Source organism: Hydra vulgaris, chromosome 04, assembly GCF_038396675.1.
Source record: "Hydra vulgaris chromosome 04, alternate assembly HydraT2T_AEP".
Classification (NCBI taxonomy): Eukaryota; Metazoa; Cnidaria; class Hydrozoa; order Anthoathecata; family Hydridae; genus Hydra; species Hydra vulgaris.
Genome location: NC_088923.1, coordinates 17,673,136 through 17,693,342, shown reverse-complemented (window position 1 = coordinate 17,693,342; position 20,207 = coordinate 17,673,136). Strand labels below are relative to the sequence as shown.

The 20,207-nt window shown below is 28.5% G+C and overlaps 1 protein-coding gene across 2 annotated transcripts; it reads left to right on the top strand.

Moving 5' to 3' along the window:
• The first annotated feature begins 10,527 nt into the window (after positions 1-10,527).
• LOC136079614 (uncharacterized) lies at positions 10,528-17,648 on the top strand. 2 transcript variants are annotated; one of them, XM_065795663.1, is made up of 6 exons: positions 10,528-10,766; positions 10,888-11,037; positions 11,327-13,320; positions 13,396-14,796; positions 14,881-17,208; positions 17,327-17,648. In XM_065795663.1, exons 1-3 carry the CDS (start codon positions 10,535-10,537, stop codon positions 12,010-12,012), a joined length of 1,068 nt encoding a protein of 355 aa, XP_065651735.1. In that variant the 5' UTR covers positions 10,528-10,534; the 3' UTR covers positions 12,013-13,320; positions 13,396-14,796; positions 14,881-17,208; positions 17,327-17,648. The 2 variants fall into 2 exon arrangements, with proteins under 2 accessions (XP_065651735.1, XP_065651734.1); XM_065795662.1 differs by lacking the exons at positions 10,528-10,766; positions 10,888-11,037 and having other exon boundaries at positions 12,883-13,320.
• The last annotated feature ends 2,559 nt before the right edge of the window (positions 17,649-20,207 follow it).

The following is a 20,207-nucleotide window of genomic DNA, read 5'->3' as shown; positions in this document are numbered from 1 at the left end:
TTTATATAGAATTTAACTCTCAAAGGAATTAAAAAGAAAAAGAATTAAATGCAATTTCACATTATCAAATTATTTTGGAATGAATGTATTGAGAAAGAATATTTGAAAAGTGTTGGAATGAGAGTAACTTAACTGACTTATGTAACTTAACATTGACAATGTTTTAAAATTTGTTGGCATAAGTGTTATTTAATTCAAATTTTAACTACATTTAAATTTGGATCATTGCAATCAGTCCTTTTACGCAAAAAAAAAAAAAAATAGAAACTGTGAAATTTCCATTTAGCTTAAATCTAAATTTCGACTTCGTTTTATGTTTTAAATTCTAAAAATCTTATCAAAAAAAAAAAAATTCTATTTTGTCATTAAATTTTTGCTTAAAATTATGCAAATAATCTTCCTTTTTTTTTTTTTGCCATTTCATAATTTGCCTGTTTGAAAGTTTGCCGTTTGATAAATTTACAATAAATACATACTACATAAACAGAATTAGGCCGGAGTAAAAAGAAAACATAAACTGTCTTATCACCGAGTCCCGTTTACATATTTTCTGCGTTTATATCAAAGCAAATATATACATAATCCGTTTTAAAATACTTATAAATTTTGCAAAATGCTAAAAACGTCTTTAAAAGAATGTGAAACTAGTATATTTCTACTGATTTGAAATAAAAGTGATATAAACATACATATATATTAATGCATACTACTAATGCATACTACATATTAATGCGTACTCAAAAGATTTTTTTTTTGAAAATCAAAATGTGGAAAAGTTCAATCGTTATCATTATGTATTAGTAGCTTATAGTTAAAATTTCAGCCTCCCAAATCAATTCTAAGGTAAAGAAGGTAGTTTTAGACAATTTCTATCTAACCGAATTTTCCCTGAATATTATATTTTAAAGTTCCGAATATATATAGTTTTAAATTCAAAACACTCACAAAACACTGGTTTCGATTTAAAATATATCTAATAGAATAAGGAAGATACAGATTTTTTGTGACAATTTTATTTCAGATAATAATTCTAAATTGAGTTGAAAAGCAACAAAAACATGATGACAGTTGTAATACTTGTTAGATGTTCTGCAGGTAGTTCTCTGTAACTTTCTTGGATACTTGTTGTCTGTTTTTATGGACAACCTAGAAAATAGTAAATAAAAATAAAAAGCCAGGTTATTTTGTAAAATAGTTAAATAATCCAAGCAATAAAATTCCAAGCATTTGAAATTAATAGTTTATTAAATAAAATAATATGGAAATACTTTAAAAAGTTTTGCAGACATTATTGTATAGCGTACATAGGGTGGAGTAAGGGGTTGTTAGGTGTAAATTGTTAGGTGCAATTTACTTCCTTTTTTTGTTATTAAAAATGAGCATGGTATGTGTTTGCTATGATATGTGTTTACTATTCTAAATTGCCTAATTTTTCAAAAACGACCTCCTCCCCCTAACGATTTACACCATACAGGTCTGTATAATAATATTTAGTAATTACCTGAATAGTCTATAAGAATTCCTGAAGCCTATCCTCGTTATGTATCCTTCCAATAAAGACTTGGATCAACTTTATGTGACGTTCTGCCTGACCATTTACCACTACAAGTTGGTTTGCACAAGCAGAGAACTTGACAAACGACTTATGGGCTCTCTCACTCTTCTCCCTCCACAGCAAAAACACTTTCTTAGTAATTTCTAGGAGAAAAAAGAGAAGATTACTTTGCTCAGTAACAAAATTACCAAGAGATGACATTGGAAAAACGTCTGGCTGGATTCCAGGTTTCTCAAGCACCATATATTCTTTTTTTGGAACAGCAAAATAAAGCAAGTTGTTAAGGATGTTGTTCTTAACGCCGACACCTAGATTCCTGTCAGCAAGAGACAAAACTACAAGCTGGGGAGCTAGATACCAAGTGTACCGTAGAAGGCTTTTTTTGAGAACTTTTCCAATCTCTGCATAGGCTTTGTTAAAAGCTTAAAAGGTCTTAGGTCATTTGAAGGAGCGTAAGTTGCCAAAGGACTCTTCAGAAAGAATAGACCATGGAATAAAACACAATGTAATTTGTAGCAGAGTTTATTTTCCTGAGAGTAGTAGGCTCTACTGTTTTTGAATCATTCGGATGATAGTTCTGGGTCATCTGCAGGACAAGAAGGTAAGGACAGTGACTCATAAACCTGGCCTCATGGTGAGCTCTCAGCTGCTCAAAGAAGAAATTAGGTATATCTGCACCCAGGAAGTAAGCCAGTAGCTGGCAAAGATACTTGTAGTCTCCTTTTTGGAGAGTGTTTCTCTGAAGTGCTGTGGTGCAAAATTCTTTAGTTTTAACAACTGGTTGGTGCAAAAGAGTACCTGGTCTAAATGCATTTTGAGACCTTTCAAATTTGACAATTCTTTCCAGTTTATTAACTTCTCTATGTTTTTGCGGCCATAGTTTCTGAAGTAAAACATAGAGGTGTTTGCTTAGATTTTTTGTTGTGCCAAAAACAAGTTCCATGACATGGGAGACATTTTTCTCATTTATGTGATGTCTGCACATTAGCCAGAGAATAGGCCTTATCAAAGCATGAACAATAACATTCCTTATAAATCCATTGTTCTTCCCGGTGTTGCTAGTTGTGGTGTCAGCACACACCCCAATGATTTGATCTGATAGCTCATAGTATTCGAGGATACTTTGAATGGCTACATTCAAAGTATCCTCGAAAGCCTAACAAATAAAACTCTGCGCTTTCTTGCAGCCTGCTTCAAATCTTCAGCTGGCACTAGTATTGTATTGTGGTATTTTTTTCCTAAAGCCATTTTCTGAAAATATAGTAACGGTACAGTTTGTAAATTTATATATGTTTATAAATTTATAGAATAAAATATAGCTTACACTACAGTAGTTTGTTTCGTAACAGAAAATCATACTTATTAAAAAATGCGCATTTTTTTTTGTCTAGCAAAAAAATCATACATAGCATACACGTGTTATTTTTTATTTTAATAATCTACACTTAACAATTTTTTTGAAAAAAAGTCTCTTAACAATTGAAAAATAGACTTCAATGAAATGAATAATTTCATTAAAGTCTTTAAAATGTAAAACTTTCGTATGTCCGCGCGCAATTTTAACATTAGGAGAATTATCAGACAAACCTTTTGTTTTTTTTTAGCGTCATATTAAAATTAATAACTGTATTATTTTTTATTTTTTAATGATTTTTGTCATGTATTATAAATAAAAATATGTAAATAATTAAAAAATAGTTATGTATATAACTTTAATAAAACATTTACATAAATAAAAAAATGTGTAAGCTAAATTCTCATAACATAAAAAATGTTATTACAAAATAATAAATTCGCAATATAATATTCTATTATATAGAAATTGACTAAAACCACCTTCTTTACCTTAGAATTGATTTGAAAGGCTGAACTTTTTACTATAAGCTACTAATACATAATGATAACGATTGAACTTTTTGAAAAAAAACACTTTATGAGACACCATACACATTTTCTATATTAATGTTTAATAAGATATTTTCATTTAGTGATAATAACAAAGCTTTTTTTTTTTTTTTTTTTCTATTTTGAGCTAAATTTAGAATAATAAATATTTAAAGTCTGCTGTAATTAAATTTCTCCAAGAAGCAGTGCTCTTTATAATTGTTAAAAATTTTAATTAAACTATTTATTGAGGGTCGCATGTGCCCCCTTTGTCCGTGCGTCTAGGTAAAATATACCTATTGTCCTCCCTCTCTGGGCGGCCTTGGGTAACACATAATGGGTAACACATAATATTTTAGACAATGAATGTTTTCATATTGTTGCGCTTTCTTTTCTAAAACTAATAGTAAGTCAAACACTTTTGTTATAACAAACAGTATACTATATACTAATACATTTTATAATATATATTGTATATTACTGATATCTTTATCAAAATTAACATAAAATTAAAAATTAGTAGTTTATAAATTTTATTTAAAATTTGTGAGTTTGACTAAGTTATATTTAGCATTGCTTGTGCTCATAAAATACTTACTGATTTCTTGTGCTCTCTCTCTATATATATACTCTCTCTCTCTCTCTCTCTCTCTCACTCTCTCTCTCTCTCTCTCTCTCTCTCTCTCTCTCTCTCTCTCTCTCTCTCTATATATATATATATATATATATATATATATATATATATATATATATATATATACATATATATATATATATATATATATATATATATATATATATATATATATATATATATATATATATATATACTACTCGCTTCTCATGAGAATATGTTTTTGCACAAGGAATTCAACTGGAATAAAATAAATCGAGGTCCCTCTAATACAAACATGCAAACAAAAACTTTGAAAAAGTAACTTTAGGTGAACCACTTATCGTTTTTCCAGACAAAATACTTAATGATCTTTTGGCTGATCAGGCTTACGAATATAGAATTGTAACAGCAATAAGATCTGGAGTGTTACCTGAAAATTTAATAAATTTTGAAATAGGTCATGTTTCTCATTTTAGAAGGCTCACTACAGCCAACCGTTTTTGTAGATTATGGGTTTCAATTCATTTCTCACAGAAAAAAACCTTAGAAATCTACGTTTAATTATTGAATTTATAGTTTGTGTGTATTTTCCTTGCTGGTTTCAAATAAAGGTAAAAGATTCCGGGTTAGATGGCATATTTTATTCTAATTGAAACAACTAAAATATCAAAAGAAGAGGTTATTGCAATAGGATGAAAACTGTAAAGAAATCTGCATGCTTTGCATTTAGTGAATGCATTACTCAGACTCTTTTGTGTTCCAAAGATGCAGAGGAATGAAAGTTAGAAGTGCAAAAGGTGCTAGAGATGAGGAAGGAAAAAGATGATAAAACTCAGTTTGGAGAGTTTTAGTATGAGTTCGCAAAACCCCATGTATAATTACTAATGCTGATAAATTGACCAATTTAATTGAGTCGAAAGATTCAATATACGAACCACTACTTACTACATACCTCGCAACCCATATAAGGCCATGCCATTCCTAATCGATCAAACGTTGTGTTAAGCAGGTTTCTTTTTTATACAATTACAAGAATATAATAACTTATTTAAAACTTCTTTATGACTTATTTGCTTTTAATGTTTTATATAGGTTACCGAGGCTTGTGCAAAAACATATTCTTATGAGAAGCGAGTAAGATGTAAAGGAGCACAAAAAATCAATAGGCGTTTTATGAGCACAAATAAATTTTAAATAAAATTTATAAACTAATAATTGTTAATTATATGAAAATTTTAATAAAGATATCAGTATTAAATAATATATATTATAAAATGTATTGGCATATAGTATACTATTTGTTAAAACAAAAGTGATTGATTAATTATTAGTTTTAGAAAAGACAGCGCACCCTGCGATAACATTGAAAAAGTCGACTAATTTTTCTAAAAGCAACCTTCACAAAAGCCCCCATTATGTTTTTATTTTTTTGACTTTTTAACAAAATATGAAATTTTCATAAAGTTTGACATTTATTTTAATTTCTAATTTTTTCTCTTTAATTATTCATATTTTAGTGATTTTCTCTTTGAAAACTTAGCGTTCCCCCCAACAAGTCATGTTTTATTTTTATTTTTTTGCGATTCAGATTCCCCATAGAATTCACCACAAAAATGAATTCCCCTTTCTTTTAAAATTTGATAAAAACAGGAAAAAAACAACACACTTTACCGTTACATTCTTTGTCTAAAATATGAAAAAAGTACCCGATTTTTGTAATAATACCCTTTACAAAAGCTCCTTTTCTGTGTTTATTTTTATGACATTTTGAACCAAATAACAAACTTTCTTAAAATTCAGCATAACAATTATTGAGTTAATCAAAAGTTTAAGAAATTTTTTTTTTAATAATAGGTTCGCCATGCTAATTAATCATATTTTAGCCATTTTTCCGTTCAAAACAACGCTGACCCACCCAGCAAGACATTTTTTTTTTTATTTTTTTTTTTTGCAGATTTGGGATCTCCATAAGTTCTTCACCATAAGCAACCCTGCCATTTTTGAAATTAAAAAAAAAAAAAATCGACACATCCAAATATATATTTATTTATAGAAATAAGAGTATTCAGTTTTTGTTCTATATAAAAGTATTCAGTTGTTGTTATTGTATTTATTTATAGGGATAAAAGTATTTAATTTTTATATCATCGCGGCTAACGCAATGTATAAAAATTAATAAAGTAATTGATTTACTGAGTCAGAAAGTTCAATAGAAACACATGTTGAACAAATACAGTCAAAAAAGTCTATCACCCTCTGATGATTTTTCAATAAAAACAATTTTTATATGCTTAAACTTAGATTTTTGACCCTAATTTTTTTTTTAATATTGAGTTTATATTAAAAAACATTTTTATAACAAGAAGTTAATATTCTTATACTTAAAACAAAAATTATTGACTAAATTAGAAAAAGTGTAAGTCAAAAAAGTGTTTTCACCCCTTAAATAATTATTTTGCTAACATAAAATTAATAGTCTATTTGTGCGCCTTGTGCACCTTAATGACTGCTAGATAAGCTATTGTGATATTGCTATTGCGGATTAAATTTTTCCCACTCCTCAATGAGAATCGCCTTTAACTGCGACAAACTAGATGATTTTCGATCTATTTATTATATCAGCTACTTTAATTTTAAAAAGATTCCATAAATTTTCAATTTGATTTAGGTCTAGTGACTGAGGAACCCAATCTAACATCTAAATACTATTTTTTTTTAACCACTGAGTAGCTAACTTTGATGTGTGTTTATGATCTGTATCCTGTTGAAAGATAAAATTACGAGATAAGCCAGCACTTTTGGCGCTTGATCTCAGTTTTCATTTCATAATATCAGTATAAACCTCTTTTGTCATTATTCCGTCAATAAATTTGAGTTCGCCAACACCACTCCAAGCAAAGGAGCCCCAAACCATTATTCTACCTATGATAAGAGGAAAAAATAAGTTAAAAGTAAATATAATATTGAAATGTTATAATAAAGCCTAATATTGCCTCCTCCATGCTTGACAGTTAGTCTCATACGTTTAGGGTTTAGGCGTTCACCATTTTTTCTCCATTTGCTTATGATACCATTACAACCAAACAAACATATTTTTGTTTCATCGGACCATAAAACTCTTTGCCATTGGTCAATAGTCCAATTCGAATGTTTCTTAGCCCAAGCCAATCTTTTCTTTTGATTCTTTTTACTAAAAAAAGACTTTTTTGGAGCAACTCTACCTACAAAACCTTGATTTTTCAAGCGATTGCAAACAGTTTAAGGATTTAAAGTTATATCATGATCTGTTTGTCAATATTTTTCTAGCTTTGGTGCAGATAATCCTCGATCTTGTTTAACTTTTTAAATAATTTCTCTATCAATCCGTAAGGTAGTATTAGCTTGGCGTCCTTTTCTTGGCAAATTTTTTACGGTACCCATTTTTTTATATTTTCTAATGATATTTCTATTAGCTTAACATTTACTATTTTAGAAATAGTTTTATACCCTTTTCCACTTTTATAGTGTCCCAGGATCAATTTTTTTACTGGTTCATGAATTTCATCTTTTCACCATGATTTTTTTATTAAAAACCTAAAAAGAAAACAAACTTTGCTGAAAAATTAGTTAGAATAACTTCTATTAATCAAATTTGTTTATTTTTGGCTTTTTTTCTGCAGCTTTACTAAGTTATAGAACATAAAAGTTATAAAATGATTAGGGGGTGATTTATTTTTACTTTAGTGGATAATTTTTGTTTTAAGTATAAGAATATTAATTTCTTGTTATAAAAATGATTTTGATATAAACTCAATATTAAAAAAAAAATTGGGGTCAAAAATCTAAATTTAAGCATAAAAAAATTTGTTTTTATTGAAAAATCATCAGGGGGTGATAGACTTCTTTGACATACTGTAAATGTTTTAGATTATGGAGTTGTTTCAAAAACATTTCTTAAATCAATAATACTCACTAGTTTTGTTAAGCAAATTTAACCGATTTTTAGTTTAAAAAGAAAAATGTTGAAGTTGCTTTTTGACATGTTTAAGGCTGATGACAAGCAGGCTTCAATCAAAGTTCAATTGGGTCAGTTCGAAGGGAAAAGTAACTGAGATTAACTATTGAAGGAATAAATATTTATAAAGCTATAATTGGTAGGATATTATTTTGATTTTATGTGTTGAAATTGATTGAAAAAGAGGTTGATCTATATCGTTTTATTGAGTTTATATGTATATTTCTCTTTAATGGCTTGCTTCTCTTTAATCTCAAAAAACAAATGAATTTTGTTGAATTCACAAAAAATAGGTGTAATAATTTCCTGGAACAAATCAATAATAAAATAAATCAGTTCATAAAAATTGTATGAACTTCATGTATTCATATGAAATAATATAAATTCAAATTTTTTTTTCCTCTTTTCTCTACAATTTTATTTGCTTGACCAAACTTGAATACTTTTGCATTTATTTTCTAGAATCAATTAAGCGGAGTTATGCAAAAGCAACAGACCAAAAAACTCGTAAATAATTAGCCTCCTGCTTGAAGTATGCACCTTATCGTTTAATCGGAGGTAAACGGAAATCCTATTACCACAAAAAAGAAGATCATAAAGAAGGTGAAAAAGAAAATCAAAAAGATGATGACAGTGAAATTAGATGGCAACGTCGTGTCAAACGAAAAGGAAGCTAGTTGCGAAAATAAAAAATAAATTTTACTTTTACTCCAAGTTGTACAACTTTTAAAAACATTTTAAAATACATTTTAGTACATTTTTTAAATTGTTATCTTTAGAAAACGTTTAAAAACGTAATATCAGTTCAAAGTTGTTGTTTTTTTATTTCGATTTGATGTTGATATTTCATCGCCGATTTCTTGTTTCCAAATCAACGCTTAAATCAAAATTTGTAAATCAACGTCAGTTCAACGTTTATTTATTCACGTTGAACCAATGTTGGTATTTCATCGTTGATTTTTTGTTTCATCAATCAACGCTTAAATCATTGCCTTTAAATCAACGCGTGTTCAACGTTAAATCAACGTCAAAATGCTTGCTGGGTAAATAAATAGAATTAAACACGCTCATCGAATTGGTAATGGTGTTTCAAAAGGGGAGCGAACAATTGTGCTAAGGTTGCACAACTTTAAAGATAAAGCTTTACTTATGGAAAAAGCGTACAAAATAAAAAGTACTAATTTGAATATATTGAGGAACTTAGTGAAACAACTAAGAGAATTTGTAAAGAACAATTTGCACAGTAAAAAGTCGTGAAAAATGGCTATTATGAAAAAGTACTACTTGATAAATTAATAATACACGAAATTAGACGAAAAATATAAATGCAGTTGAAATTTTGCCTACTATTCAAAAATAAGTAATATTTTGATATGAGTTCTTATGTAAACTCTTATCTTATATTTTCTATTTTTAAAATGGTTGAAAACATTTTTGCTCCCGAAGATTATAGAAATTTAAATTTTGATCCTTTTGTGGATTTTCTTACGTTTTCTGAAGATAACTTAAATATTATTAAAGAAAATTGATATAATAACGTCATATTTTGATCCTTGTAAATTTAAGATTAAAAAGGATATTACCCAGTAAACACGCGTTAGTTGGTCCAACTGACGGGCCAGTATTGGTTATATAGCTAACTGTTGGCATTCCGTGCCAACCATTAACCGAACGTATACCGCATGTTTTTAAATCGTAAAATTTTCCCGTAAGCTTTTAAATGTATTTATAATTAAATTTTTTGTAAATGTTTAGTCGCGTGGTCTAAGTTAATAGAGTTTAATTTGAAGCAATTTATCTTTTTTTTTTCTTTCAAACGCTTTTTTACCTTTTAATCAAACTTTTAAACTTAAACTCTCCTTCACCTTTTAATATAACCGTTACGCTAGTAAGTACAAATATTTTACTTTTATCCATTAGTTACACATTCAGATATAAATTTTGTCATTTGTTAGAGTTTTTAATTCAATTTTATGATGACACCATTGTTGTATTTGTATTAAACATTTTAGCTCTATTTTAACTATTAATAGGAGTTAAAATACAGCTATAATGTATATGTGCATATATAGTAGTATTTGTACGTGTGTATTTCTGTATATATATATATAATATATATATATATATATATAATATATATATATATATATATATATATATATATATATATATATATATATATATATATATATATATGTATATATATATATATATATATATATATATATATATATATATATATATATATATATATATATATATATGTATATATATATATATATATGTATATATATATATATATATATATATATATATATATATATAATATATATATATATATATATATATATATATATATATATATATATATATATATATATATATATATATATTATTTATATATTTTAGGTCTATCCTAAAAATTGCGCCTGCCTATCCTTTCGGCGAAGCTGACGTCACATTAACTAACTATTCGGCTACCATTATGTTATGGGGGCAAACATTGCGCTTGAAAATGGTGAAAGGATGCTGTGATTTTGATTGTTCAACCAATGTTAAAAGTCATCCGAACTTGAGTTTTTATATTTTGCCTGCTGATCCAAAGAGAAGAAGATTGTGGCTTAATGCTATATATAGAATTGATTCATCTTGCAAAAACAAACTTTGGTCGCCAAATACAAAACATGTCTATGTATGCTCAAAACATTTTGTATCTGGTAAGTTTTGTATTTGAATGACCTAAATATTTGATCACAAATTTATCTTAAACTTATTTATTTATTTTTGTTTTTATTTGTTTTTACATTTCTATTTATAGTAAGTATGTTTTTCTTTCAGGAAAAAAAGAGAATTTTGAAAAGCATATTGACTATGTTCCATCAGTGAGTATGTTAGGTGTTAAAAAAAGTATAGTGGAATCATTCCACCGACAAAACCGATTGTTGTCACGAAATGAAAGGAGAATAAATAGATTGAACAGTTCTCTTGGTATATAATTTATCTTGTTGTTTAAAATGTTTTTGTAAAAACTGTTTATGTTGCAATTTATTTTTGTTATGCATTAAAACTAAGCATTTATAAATTATATGTTTATTGCTTCTTTTTTTTAGATAAAATAATGTTAAATAGCTTTTAGAGCACAAATTTTATTATTATGAAATATCAAATTTATTTTCACAACTTTTTCTTGCTAAAAAAATAGTTGAATCAGAACATTTTTTTTTTAATGTCTGTGTTTGTATTTACTATATACCTGAAACATGCAAATATTTTTTAGAATATCGTGTACAAAAGAGTCTTGACAATAACTCTCAGGTTGATGAAGTCAGTGAACAAATAAATACTGACAATGCATTGACTGGAGTGAAGGATGTTAGTGTCTTGAACCAACACGAAACAACAACTGAATTTAGCGAAGACATTGATTTTGATTTGATTAGAGAAGAAATTGATTCACCAAAACAGAGTGCACAAATAAATTCAACAACATCAATTGAGAATCTAGAAAGAGATGCAATATACGTAGAAATGAATAATTTACGCGAAGAAACATATAATCTTCGTTTAGAAGTGTCAGATTTGAAATTAAAGCCAAGTTCTCCATTTAGTTATGCAAACATTAGCATGTATAAAAAAAAATGTGTAACATTAACGGGTTTAGAGTTTGATGTTTTGGAAAAACTTTTACTATATTTAATTGCAAAAGTTAGCGATGGGAGAAATTCAAAGGAAGAAATGTATAATCAAATCATGTTATGTATAATTAAATTAAGACATAAAAACACCTTTGAAATGATTGCTTCTATATGCAACATTGCAAAACAAACAGCCATAAATTATTTTTGGAAGTGGATAGATATTAGGGTGTGTCGATTTTTTTTTTTTTTTATCAATTTGAAAAACGGCAAGATGACTTTTGGTGAAGAATTTTACGGGGATTCCGAATCCGCAAAAAAAAATTAAAAAAAAGAATGTCTTGCTGGGTGGGTCAGCACTTTTTTTAACGGAAAAATGACTAAAATATGACTAATTAACGGAGGGAAATAATAATTGAAATTTTTTTTTTTTTTTTTTCAATTTTTGAAAAACTTAATCACTATTACGTTGAACTTTAGGAAAATTTCATATTTGGTGCAAAATTTATAAAAATAACCACAGAAAGTGAGTTTTTGTGAAGGGCATTTTTACAAAAATAATCCACGTTTTTCATATTGTAGACAAAATGTGACGGTAGAGTTTTAACGACAGCTGTTAAATTAGTTAATTAAAATTGTATTACTTAAGCAATATAATTTTATTATCTAATAATTATTCACAACTACTGATAAATAAGTGACAAGTATGATACTAAAATTAAATTTTGACTATAAAAGCGATTAAATAAGATTATATATTATAAAGAAAATTTGATTATATATAAACATACAAAATAGAAAAAATTGTAGAAATTAATATGGCATCTTTTAACAAAAAAATAACAATAAAGACAAGAAACATGAAAAAAACCTCAATAACTGAGTTAATTGGTACTGGAAAGGAGTTGCTACTATCTGAACTTCCAACATATAGAGACACACTTCAATATGCAGTCCTTTTAAGAGAACAGTGTGATAAAAACTCCAGAACCTTTTTAATAAAAGATATGGCAAAAAAGGTTGCATGTGCCGTTATTACCCAGTGGCAAAAAGCAAACGCTAATTTTAAAGCTCCTATAATTTATTCTGAAAAAAACATTGTGTACAAAATTATAAAAGCTTGGGATGTTGCATTTTTAATATCAGCAAACAGAGAAAATAAAGAAAATAAAAAAGATTTTATATTGAAATTGGATAAACTTTTTGATATTTTAAATTGTAAGTGTATAATTTCTGATTGTAAAGAATTTGGTTGCAAAGTTATTTGTAAACAACAAGCCCACATTACATGCAACTGCTCTAAGGAATATAAAATTCCTATAATAGATGTTTTTTATATTAAAACCGAAAGAGATAAAGTCGGTGCTAAAGGTTTGCTTCAAATATCTTCCAAAGATATGCCTGAACACAACAGACAGGTTAAAAAGTTATACAACCATTCTAATAAAGAAGCTTTTAAGAGAAAAAGGGCAAACAGCATAACAACAAATACAATTTTAAACAATGATTTTTCAATGACTGAAGATGAACTTACTAATGAAGAATTTAACACAGAACCTAGTACTTCAAATTCGAAAGTAAAAAAGTCTAAATATAATACTAAAAGTGTATGAAATGTCGCAATACATAGTCTAAGGTAAAATATATACTTTTTATTTTAAATTAAACAAAATTCTTTATTTAACTATCTAAAAACAAATTCTATTTTTAGATACGGAGTTTCTTCTAGAGCTGCTGCGGCTTTGACTACAGCTGCCTGGATTGATGCTGGATTGATTACTGAGAAAGATACACAGTTTATTGTTGACCATAAAAAAATTGTAAGAGCTCAAGATAATGTAATGAATGAGTTGAAAAATAAAACTTTAAAATATATAGGCAATGGGAACATCAATTGTATTTTGTTTGATAGTAGAAAAGACGTTACCAAAGTAAAGGTAGTAGTAGAAGGATCCAGTCGGTTTTTTCCTGGATCTATTAAAGAGGAACATTACACTACATGCATGGAACCAGGTGGAGGATTTTTGTTTCATTTTACTCCACAAAAATCATCTGAAGAAAAAAAGCATGCCGAAATAGTTGCCGATCATTTAGTCGAATGGATGATTCAACATGGTGTTGACAAAACAATTCAAGCATTGGGAGGCGATTCTACAAATATTAATACTGGATGGGAAGGAGGTGTCATAAAATTTGTCGAATTAAAACTTGATAAAAAGTTGAACTGGCTAATATGCGCTCTTCATACAAATGAACTACCCCTCAGACATCTAATAGTTGAATTAGATGGAAAAACACTTTCAAACAACAAATGGTCCGGTGATTTAGGAAAACTATTGGATACAGTTACAGATTTGGAAATAAACAAGAACTTTGAAATGGTAACTTTAGGTGAACCACTTATTGTTTTGCCAGATAAAATAGTTAAGGATCTTTCGTCTGATCAAGCTTACGGATACAGAATTGTAACAGCAATAAGATCTGGAGTTTTACCTGAAAATTTAATAAACCTTGAAATTGGTCATGTTTCTCATTCAAGATGGCTTACTACTGCCAATCGTTTCTGTAGATTGTGGGTTTCAGTTCATTTTTTAACAGAAAAGAACCTTAGAAACCTACGCTTAATTATTGAATTTATAGTTGGTGTTTATTTTCCTTGCTGGTTTCAAACTAAGGTAAAACATTCCTGGATAGATGGACCTAGGCATATTTTATTCCAATTGAAACAATTAAAATTTCAAAAAAAAGAAGTTTTTGGAATAGTAATAAAAACTGTAAAAAGATCTGCATGGTTTGCATTTAGTGAGTGCATTATTCAGACTCTTTTGTGTTCCAACAATGAAGAGGAACGAAAGTTCGGAGTGCAAAAGATAGAGGGGAAGGAGATGATAACACCCAGTTTGGAGATGATTCAGTAAGAAGTCGCAAAACACCATGCATAATTACTGATGCTGATAAATTAACCAATCTAATTGATTGGAAAGATTCATTATACGAACCACTTCTTACTACAAGCCTCACAACCCATGAAATCAGAAATTTTTTTTACCAGCCTATGGTTGTTCCAGATTGGCCATGTCATTCACAATCCATCGAACGTTGTGTTAAGCAGGTTTCTTTTTTTATCTAATCATAAGAATACAATAATTTATTTAAAATTGTTCCATAATGAAATTATTTTTACTGTTTTATATAGGTTACAGAGGCTTGTTCAAAAACATATTCGCATGAAAAGAGAGAAGGATATATAAGAGCACAAGACGTCAGCAGGAGTTTCATGAGCAAAAACAATTCTAAATTTAACTTAGCTGGAATTACCAATTTTAAATAAAATTTATTAACTATTATTTGTTACTTATATGTAAATTTAAAAAAGATTTTTTATACGAAATATTGAAATTAAAATGCAAATAAATAATTTCTTTCTCTAATTTTATTATAACTTTGTATTTTGACATAATTTTGTCATTTTTTCTATAATAAAGCAGATCTTACAAGATATAATAAAGTAAATCTTATTTTATTTTTACGGATTCGTATTCCTTGTGCAATTCTTTACAAAAATAAAATACCCTTATATTTAAAGCATAATAATATCTGGAAAAGACGGCACACACTACAGCTACATGGAGTGTTTAAAGTATAAAAAATGGCATTAATTTTTATAAAAATAAAATTCACAAAAACCAACTTTATGTGGTTATTTTTACAACTTTTTAACCAAATATGAAACTTTCATAAAGTTCAATATTGTTTATATTGAGTTTATCAAAAATATTACAACTTCTATTTTTTGTAAATATATTTTCTCTTTAAATAGTCACATTTTAGTCAGTTTACCTTTCAAAACTAAGCGTTCCCCCGTCTAAAATCTAATTTTTTTATTTTTTTTTGCAGATTCGGATTCCTTATAAAATTCTTCACAAAAATGTACACCCAATATTTTAAAATTCGATAAAAAAATAAACGCACTCTACCGTCACATTTTGTCTACAATATGAAAAACGTGGATTATTTTTGTAAAAATGCCCTTCACAAAAACTCACTTTCTGTGGTTATTTTTATAAATTTTGCACCAAATATGAAATTTTCCTAAAGTTCAACGTAATAGTGATTAAGTTTTTCAAAAATTGAAAAAAAAAAAAAAAAATTTCAATTATTATTTCCCTCCGTTAATTAGTCATATTTTAGTCATTTTTCCGTTAAAAAAAGTGCTGACCCACCCAGCAAGACATTCTTTTTTTTAATTTTTTTTACGGATTCGGAATCCCCGTAAAATTCTTCACCAAAAGTCATCTTGCCGTTTTTCAAATTGATAAAAAAAAAAAAATCGACACACCCTAATAGATATTATGTATTTAAAGTTAAATTGCTTAATCAAAATGCAAAAACGAGATCACTTGTTTGACACTATTCCTGCAGTTTTCAAAGCTAAGTTCCCAAGATTAACATCAATAATTGATTGTTTTGAGATTTTTGTTGAATCCCCATCCTCTTTAATGTCAAGAGCACAATTATACAGCCAGTACAAAAAACATTGTACTATCAAAGTATTTATTTCCTGTACTCCACTTGGTGCTATTTCTTTTGTATCCAAATGCGGGGGGGAAGAACCAGTGATGTCCATATTGTTAGAGAATCACAATTTCACACATTGAAGTATCACATGCCTGGTGATCAAATTTTAGCTGATCGCGGCTTTATTCTAAAAGAGGATTTTGCTGTTGGGAGCAGTACTGAATTAATTACTCCTGCTTTCACAAGAGGAAAGTCACAGTTATCAGCAAAAGAAGTTGAAGATTCAAGAAAAATATCATCAGTTAGGATCCACATAGAGAGAGTTATTGGACTTATGAAAAATAGATTTACCATTTTAAAAGGAATCATACTATTACGAACCATTAAGAGTATTAAAGACGAAGCAGTTTCAGCTGATTTAGCGAGTTTCGACAAAATTGTGACTGTGTGTGCAGCATTGACAAATTTAGGTGAAAGCATTGTTTCTAAACCACCATCAGAATGATGGTAGTTTAGAAACAATGCAGTGTTGACTAACCGGTAAGTGGTTATGTGTATATTTGTGTTTTGTGTCGACCTCTGGCGCGGTGTTGGCTCACTCGTAAGTCATTATGTGTGTTTGTGTTCTGTGTCGACCTCTGGCGCGGTGTTGGCTCACCCGTAAGTCAATATATGTGTGTTTGTGTTCTGTTTCGACCTCTGGCGCGGTGTTGACTCACTCGTAAGTCATGTGTATAATTTTGTTTTGTATTATTGTTATAATTTTGTTTTGTGTTATTTGTATGTGTGTTATTGTTGTGATGTTTTGTGTTGATAGACAACTTGGCTTACCTTCTCGTTGGTGTCTATTGTTACAAATGATTATTAGATAGTTTCTTTACTGAAACTCACTACTTCTAATCATTTACTAAAAGCCAAGAAACATGTTTTAAACTAAAACATATTTTTAATGTTGTCATTTTTGATCTTTAGGGTTGTTCTTAGGTCACAAAAACAATCTCACAAAGTAAGTTTCTTCTTTATTATTTATTTGGTCACATTTTTAATTTTTCACATTAACATAATACATAAGACATTAGTGTATAATTAACGTTTTCAGCATAAATTGGTTGCATTTTCTTTAGTAGAGTTTCTGCTGTTGTCACTGGTTTTGGAGAGCACCTTCGTGAATGAAGTTAAAAAGTCTTTAATGTTAAGCATTTTCTAAAAACCAAGACAAAGCCAAGTCGTTAATCCTCATACCATTTGCTAAAAACTTTATAAATATTGTTACAATGTTATAGTTCAAATTGTTATAATTAGTAATTTTGATCATTTCATTATTATACTGTGAAAAATATTTTTTATTTATAACATTTATTCCACATATATTTAAAATATGCGGAAAAGATATTACTCTGTGGAAAATTTTAAGCAAAATATAGAATTTTTAAATATGATTAGAAATCAATATGTAGTATTTTTGTTAGTATTTACAGTCTGTAAACTGTGCAATAATTTCAAAATGATTAATTAATTGAATTCCGTGATTCCTTTATTCATATTTGCACAGATTAATTGTAATATAACGCGAAATTTCGTTCTAAAGAGTCAAGTAAAATCTCTTCAGCCTGTAAAATAGATAGTTCTGTCTAATCCCGACAGATTTAAAAATGAAATCTTATATTAAAATTTCTTTTTTACATATTTAGTTACATATTATAATCATTGTTAGAATGTAAAGTAAATGTTGCGTTTGAAGTTGTTGTCATTAGGCAAATAAACAGTCATCGCCTGTCCCTTGAGGTTTTTTTTCGGACTTTCAAATACAATCGCCGTGTAATTTATGTATCACTTATTGACATAGGTATTTTATATTATTTATAAAATAGTAATTTGATCATAAGTACGTAAAACAAGTAATTTGATCTATTCCTTCAGACCGGTTGCGTGGACACAGTGGAGCAACTACACCAGGTACTTTAAGTGCACGTATATGATTACGCAAAAAAAAATTTCTTACTTTTAATTGCTATGAAAGTAATATACATCTTTCAAGAGATCGCAGTTAAAGAGACTACTTAAAGGTTAAAAAAATTTGGTCATTCATTTTTTCTATAGTTGATAGATAACTGTTATAAATTTCAAGTCAAATAACAATTTTTTTTTAATGTAAAAATTTATTAATCTTAAAATCGTAAGTTATTATAGAAAGTATGATAATCTACAGAAATTAATTTTTTTATTTCCTGCAAATGGTCATATTTGCTTTTTTTTAATGGGCCAAGGTAACTTATATAAAGGCGTTACTGTAGCATTTACAACAGTTTTGTTTCTTGTACTGCGCTTTTCTAAACACTTCCAGTCATCATCAAAATCTAATTTATAATAAATTTGGCCATCTGGTCTATACTGAATGGCACGTAAATCCGTTACAGTTGGATCACCAACTTTATAGCCTGGACGAATTGATGTGTAGTATCGTAAATTTGAAAAGTCTTTAAAGAAAATATATCGCAGGTACTCAACTTCATAAGGTTTAGGTTTTGTTTTCGCTCTTTTTAATGCAGACAAATAACAAGTAGGTGTACATGTCCCTATTTCAAATACTTCTTTCAATTGCCGAATGCATGCTGTCGCATTCCATTTGTGTGTGTCCGGATACCAAAAGTTTTTGGGTGATAGTAATGTTTTTTATCTGGGGTAGATGTAATAGAGAATTTGCAAGCTGTGAATTACGATTTTGATAGTTGTATCTATCACTATATAAAATTACTTCTTCACCAGGAAACACGTTCGCTTTGGTTTCAAGGGTACTATACAAAATAGAAGTAAATTCATTGGATGTAACTCCAGCTTCTCCTTCGAGCCACAAATAACAATAGCCATCTTTGGCTATTGTTATTTGAGTGAAGAGTAGATGCTTTCAGTATTGGACTAAGCAATATCGCTTCCGGATCTAGGGTATATACATGTTTAGCGTGATACTTGTCGACTTGTTTTTCTTCTCGTGCTCTTATTTTGCTTTGAATGTGTGAAGTATACGCTTCCTCAGAAGTATTGCCACACTTATATCGTATACACAAATCGCACTGATCTTTCTTAGGGTGAAAAAGACTCAAATTGTTGTAATCAAATTCTTCATAAAACACTTTGACAGATAAAATTGTAGGTCATTGCCCTTGCAATACTTGGCATATTCTTTGTATAATGCCGATTTAGATTGCCAGATAGGCTCTAGATATAATTTACTTGAAGAAGCTCGACAATAGTGGGACTCCATTTTTGGAAGAAGGGAAAAAAATTATTGTAAACCTTTTTTTTTCATTGCATCTTTCTTATTAATACTTTTGTCTGGCTTTGTTGGTTTTGCGTCTGCTTTATGCATAGTCTAGTTATGTAAGGTCCATGTACCTATACATAGCGTATTTATAAACATTTTTGTACACACTCAAACTCGAACGCCATCTCTTTTAAGGAAATAAAAGAATGTATTTGAACGGCGTGATGTTTCATTAACTTGATTCTTTTTGTTTTTTGGGGCAACACTATCGACTAAATTAGCTACGTAAGTTCTTCTCTGAGACCAGTTAAATTCTTTCCAGAAACAGTTAAAAATTTTTAATCTATCGTCTTCTGTAAATTTTCTGCACTGTATTTTTGTAGTTTTTGCACTTTGCTTACAGTTGCAAAAAGGTTTTCACTTTCTTGCTTCTCTTTTCTGATCAATTACCCAACTTCCTTCAGCGTTTTTTTTTTATCCATAATATTCCTGTCCCTTTTCTCTTTTACTTTTATTTTTTTTCTCTTTCCCAATCTTTCTTATCTACCTTACGTTTTCTTTTCCTTGCGTTATTTAGTCTTTCTTTCTCAACTTGTCCTTCTTCTTTTTCTTCAGTACACTCCTTGTTAGTATCACTAGGAATTACACTACTACTCGGCAAGTCATTTTCATTATCTAGTCCATAATAACCGTTATCATCAAAATTTTCTGTACCTACAATGTTTGTTTTATTTAAACCAATT

Excerpts from the sequence above, each read along its gene's own strand:
- LOC136079614 (XM_065795662.1), top strand. The coding sequence starts at position 13,526 with ATGAATGAGTTGAAAAATAAAACTTTAAAATATATAGGCAATGGGAAC.